General features: G+C 34.1%; 1 protein-coding gene across 3 annotated transcripts; it reads left to right on the forward strand.

The window, feature by feature from the left end:
• Positions 1-662: 662 nt before the first annotated feature.
• LOC136274908 (uncharacterized) lies at positions 663-5158 on the forward strand. 3 transcript variants are annotated; one of them, XM_066082796.1, is made up of 5 exons: positions 1570-2910; positions 3032-3201; positions 4075-4139; positions 4268-4362; positions 4862-5158. In XM_066082796.1, exons 1-5 carry the CDS (start codon positions 2898-2900, stop codon positions 4978-4980), a joined length of 462 nt encoding a protein of 153 aa, XP_065938868.1. In that variant the 5' UTR covers positions 1570-2897; the 3' UTR covers positions 4981-5158. The 3 variants fall into 3 exon arrangements, 1 of the variants encoding a protein (XP_065938868.1); XR_010713358.1 differs by lacking the exons at positions 1570-2910; positions 3032-3201; positions 4075-4139 and adding an exon at positions 663-1020; XR_010713357.1 differs by lacking the exons at positions 1570-2910; positions 3032-3201; positions 4075-4139 and adding an exon at positions 1407-1506.
• Positions 5159-5774: the final 616 nt, after the last annotated feature.

Below are 5774 nucleotides of genomic sequence, written 5' to 3' on the forward strand. Positions count from 1 at the left end.
TGAGACACCCAACAGATAACTGTTGCATTTGGTTAATATGTAATCCCATACAGATAATTACTGAGACACCCAACAGATAACTGTTGCATTTGGTTAATGTAATCTCATACAGATTATTACTGAGACACCCAACAGATAACTGTTGCATTTGGTTAATGTAATCCCATACAGATAATTATTGAGACACCCAACAGATAACTGTTGCATTTGGTTAATATATAATCCCTTACAGATAATACTGAGACACCCAACAGCCCAGCAGGCATACGACGTTGTACCAACGTTGAAAATACGTTGATCATGGTTGACGACGTTGATCAACCAAAATGCAACGTTGTGCGACGTTGAAGAAAAAGACGTTATCAACATGACAAATTTTCAACGTTAGTTAGACGTCAGATATTCTGACCAATATCGACCAAATTTCTCATACATATATTTATAAAATTGTATTTTTCATAATTTCGTGTAATTATTGAATTCTGTAATTTGTGGGCATAAAAAGTGAAAAAACATCATCAGTGATGGCAAAAAATCGCACATGTAAAGAATTTACATGTATGCGGAAAGCGCGCGATAGGCATTGATCTTGTAACCCCCCCCCCCCCCCCCCATATCTACACAGCTTGAAATGATTTAAGTAACTTTATGAATCATTTATATATATAGTGTTAATGAATAAAACTGTTGATAGTGAAATAAATTCAGTTATGGCGAAAGTTAGCGCATGTAAACAAATTATGCGGCAAGGTGCGCGATAGCCATTGATCTATTGCACATCCTCCATATCTGCTCAGCTTGAAAGCGCATGCTGGCCAGACAAGTATTAATTACTGGCGCGAACAAATTACCGCGCCAACTGAAACAAAGAACCAGTGTCCAGCTGGGGATAAGATATCCTAGCTGGGAAGCCATTTTGAACGCCATTCCAAACTTGAGACCGTGAGGAGCAGCATTTATAAATTCTACATCGACCTTTAATACAAGGACATTTTGGATTTCATCCTCTAAAATAGTAAAGTAAGTGTTTCTTTCAATTATATAATGCATGTTGTATAATGTTTTTATTTTTTTCCAAGCTAGAAAAAAATGCTTAACCGCATGGCGCGTGTTTTTGAATTCACCACTAACGAACAGAGAATGCATGTAAAAATTGATCGATCTCTAACTTACATTAGTCTAATAATATCAAAGTATTGTTAGCATTGAAAATGTCTTTAAGTTTTTGGTCTTTTTTGTGGTGTTTTTATTTTTATTTTTCACCACTAACGTTAGTAATGTTATGTACGATAGTTCACACGTATCACGAATGACTCTTTGGACGAGTTAACTAAGAGAATTTCCGATTTACGTACAAGTTAACAGAAGAGTGAAACTATAAATAGAATTGGGATTTTATTGTTGTTCGTTGATCTTTGGTCTCCAACATAACGATGCAAGTTTTAATACTCAATAAGTGTACCCAGGCAACTGATCGAAGCCGTTTTGTAATACAGTATATAGAAAGTAATAATCTTATCTTTTAGTTTAATTTTATCTTTTATTTCAACACCCAGAAGTCCAATTCGCAGTCAACACAAAGGCCAAGAATTTCAACATCCAGAAGTCCAATTCGCTCAACACAAAGGTCACGAATCTCAAGGTCCAGGAGTCCTGTTCACTCTTTGAACAGCTCAAGATTTTCAAGATCAAAAAGCAGAGACAGGCATCACAATAGGTCAAGGCACTCTATGTCACAAAGCAGTGAAAGGTCAACCCGCAGTGATTGGGAAGGACCTGCGCCACGCGCCATAGTCGCATTTAAGAGAAAAATGGCGCATTAAATCAATTACTCTACGCGCCGAAGTGCGCATTCAAATTTCTCATCGGTTATAAAAGTTTTAGCGATGTCCGCTGGAAATTTACTCTGTACGACTTAGCTAATCGTCTTTTAATACATTTGTTTTAAAACATCAAATTTCATTGGTCGTGTTTGGTAAAACAGAAATAAACAACCAATAAAAACGTTTCCACTCTTTTATGCGTGGTAGATTATTCCAGAATTTCCTCCGAAAGAGGAGTTGAAGTCGCCCAGTATTCTGAGTTCTCAATTATGTAAACTAACCCCAAATGCAGTAAAATAATGATTATCTAATTGAAAAGACGTTTTCACAGCCTCAATTAATCCCTGTTGTGATTATTAAAACTCACAACTGTCTTACCATGCTTATCGTTACTGTAGGGGTTATAAATACGGGTGATGCAACCACACTGCATTGAAAATTACAACCGATGTTTATTTATTTAAGTGTCGATACTACAATTAGTTGTAAATTGTAATTATTTAATAACTCGCAAAATTAATGTTTTAATAATAAGAAAAACCGTTCCCTACAGTTATCTTCAAAGTTTGAAAGATTCTCTACATAACGGTAATAATTGGGTCAAAGGGTTTGACTAATACCTCCAAAAAACACAGAAGTACAGAGACTGATTTTATTTATCATTAAGCAAACACCATAACAAGAATTGCATCAGTGAAATGTATAAACACATCAAATAAATGAAATTTAACCAGTTGGTTAAGTTTTTAAATTTTATAAAAGTTGTTTTGCTCTAGGTTGGTCCTTGATAATTTCAATTTTACAAAATGGCCCCAATGAATAAATAGATGGCCCTTTCATTATGAAAATGGCCCATTAAAATTAATAACTGTGGGGCCATAGTCCCATTGATATTTTTGGCCTTCCCAATCACTGTCAACCCTGAGAAGAGAAAGCCCAAAAAGACTTAACAAAGGATCTGAACATTCCAGGAGCTATGATAGGCCTTGTAGCAGGTTAAGTGTAGAGAGCACCCCAACACTTCCATCTCTTTCTAAGCGAAAGCAGCATCAGTCCTCAACAGACTCCTTTCCCATGACCGAAGAAAGTGAGTACAGTTAGATGTGTTACAAATTTTCAATTCAAGGGACCTTTTATGAGACTAGAATTTTTGCTTATGATGCCTTGGGTGTTAAATGTTTAATACTTAGTTATATTCTGTTTCACAGGATTTCAGAGAAGAGTCCTCTACCTTCTTGTTGAAATAAGAGACCGTCTTAAGAGTCCAGTAACAACAGCTTCAAATACAGAAGACGTTGATCTTGTTACCATAGACTCAGAGAAAGGATTTGAAGCCTTAGACAGAAGACTTGAAAACAGGGACTTTAAAGCCAGCTTTGTAAGTAATTGAAAATAGATGTAAATTGTCATGTTTCGTGTAGAATTATGTTGTATTTTTATATACATACTATACATAATGGGCCTGCCTTATGTGCCAGCGGGCAAGAAGAGGTTAGGTGAGGTGAGGTGAATATACATAAACTCTAAATTCTTGATCAAATGAGGGGAATTATTCTTCAAGTTAAATCACAAGAAGTAACCCTCAAAGATTTTCTCTAACAGTCAGGAATTATTACAAAAAAAATTAAACCTTTGGTGCTGGACTCAGGTTTTTTATTCTCTTGATATGACACAAAATGACTGAAATGCAGAATTAAAATTAGAAATTGTGTATAGAATGAATATAATGTTCTCCTTTATTATACATTTGAGCATTGAATCATTATTTTATGAAAGATATTGTATCATAACAATAGCGGTGTGTGCATACAAATTTTCATAAATAACTAATGCGCATTATAAAATTTGTATGCACACACCGCTGCAGTTATGAGACTATATCTTTCAAAAAATAATGATTTAAAGCTTATATTTACATTTTTCTAACTTCTTGCTTTGTCTGCAAATGTGATTTATATGTCAAAATTTCTATTTTATTCTAAGGATAAATTCAAATTAATGGAATAGCCATTGTAACAGCCACAAGCGTGAACTTTGATTCTTGCTTGTGACGTTGCATTTTACAGCGTTCAAAGTTTGTTATGTCACGGTTAAACTCGTCATTTTAACCTTTGAGTTCCGTTTGTGTGTTACGGTCTTATTACTTCAGTATCTTTTCACACACTTTACATGCAAAAAATATTTGGAATGTAAATTTATATATTGCAGTAACACTACAAAGTATGAATGAAAATGAACAATTGCATTTCAGAAATTCTTGCTTCAAAAGATTGGAGGTACAGATGGTACTGACCACATGAAGAAAGCAATGTTAGGGTAAATAAAGAATGATGTTACTGAACAATTAAAGATCATTTATTGAAAAAATCAATGTATGACATTGTATTCAGAGTGATATGAAATACTAAGTATTTGAAGTATGACATATTTCAATTTATTTTCAGAACTATGACAAACTCGTACATGGCTGGTCTAAACATGAAGGGAAAACGGGGAAAGAAAGCTTTTGGTTCCTCCCAACTCTACCTCCTTATAAAAGGTAAAATGTTTTCTGATTTTTACTACTGTCAAATTTCTCATTTGTAGTACATGTAGATTGAAACAATTAAAACATAATTTGATTAGTTGGTGCAGACGCAGAGTACTGTAGATTCCTCATTTTTCATGATTACTTCATTTTGCGATTCAATTATTTAATGCATCAAATTGCTAGAACACATAATTTTTATCATATATATTCATTAAATTTACACCTGCCAAAAATTAATAGGGAGATCATAAAATCCGCGAGATGTGCTTTTGGCAATTTTACATGGATATTAATTCCTTGTGTTTAATTAGGAATCTACAGTATACATCTTTTTAAAAATGGTGTGTTATCTTTATGGCAATCTTATTGAAATTAGATCCCGTGATCTGCAAGGAAAAAGCCACTGGAGCAGATCAAAGGATCCAATTTTGGTTGAATTGTCTTTATGTAAAGAAAAAAATATATACAGAGGAACATATATTATAAAGCACCTTTATGTCTGTTTCAGAAACTGTATTGACATCTCATACACAGTATACAGAATCAAAATTCAATGAAGATTTGGCTAAATTCCTAAAATATGCCCCGGAGCGTGTGGGAGGAGGTGGAAGAAGGAGAAGAGATTGACTGTTTTTCACGTTCACTTGACCAGAACTAATGATTTTACTCTTTTTCATCTTCTTAAACTAATGTTTTTGTGAAAAGCTGGCTACAGATGTGAGCTAGGTTATCCATCAGTGATTTTAAGTGATACTTTCAATTTATTTAACTGTTTCTCTCTTGAATAAATTGATTAATGATATTTGTTCTGGTGTCATGTTGTTCATAAAATAATTTGAGGCAAAATGATTCACTGCAATTAGCGAAAAAAAAATCAGTGTTCAAGGTCAAACAGTTGTAGCATTTCAACCAAATATCAACTAAATTTAAACGTTGAAACAACGTCAGAAGACGTTAAATCAACGTTGAAACAACGTCAGATATCAACGTTGAATCAACGTCAAAATTTCAACGTCCATTCAACTTTCATATTCAACCAAAATTCAACGTCATTTCAACGTTGAGGCATGACGTTGTTCCAACGTTGAATCAACGTTGAAATGCCTGCTGGGAGACAACTGTTGCAGTTGGTTAATATGTAATCCCAAACAGATAATTACTGAGACACCCAACAGATAACTGTTGCAGTTGGTTAATATATAATCCCATACAGATAATTGCTGAGACACCCAACAGATAACTGTTGTATTTGGTTAATGTAATCCCATACAGATAATTAATGAGACACCCAACAGATAACTGTTGCATTTGGTTAATGTAATCCCATACAGATAATCGCTGTGACACCCAACAGATAAATGTTGCAGTTGGTTAATGTAATCACATACAGATAAATACTGTGACACCCTTCTGATATATAT

This window comes from Magallana gigas, chromosome 4, assembly GCF_963853765.1.
Source record: "Magallana gigas chromosome 4, xbMagGiga1.1, whole genome shotgun sequence".
NCBI lineage: Eukaryota > Metazoa > Mollusca > Bivalvia > Ostreida > Ostreidae > Magallana > Magallana gigas.

Bases quoted from the DNA above. Each gene is read 5' to 3' on its own strand.
- LOC136274908 (XM_066082796.1), top strand. The intron at 3,202-4,074 runs GTAAGTAATTGA...ATTGCATTTCAG, and splicing joins GGGACTTTAAAGCCAGCTTT to AAATTCTTGCTTCAAAAGAT. The intron at 4,363-4,861 runs GTAAAATGTTTT...TGTCTGTTTCAG, and splicing joins ACTCTACCTCCTTATAAAAG to AAACTGTATTGACATCTCAT.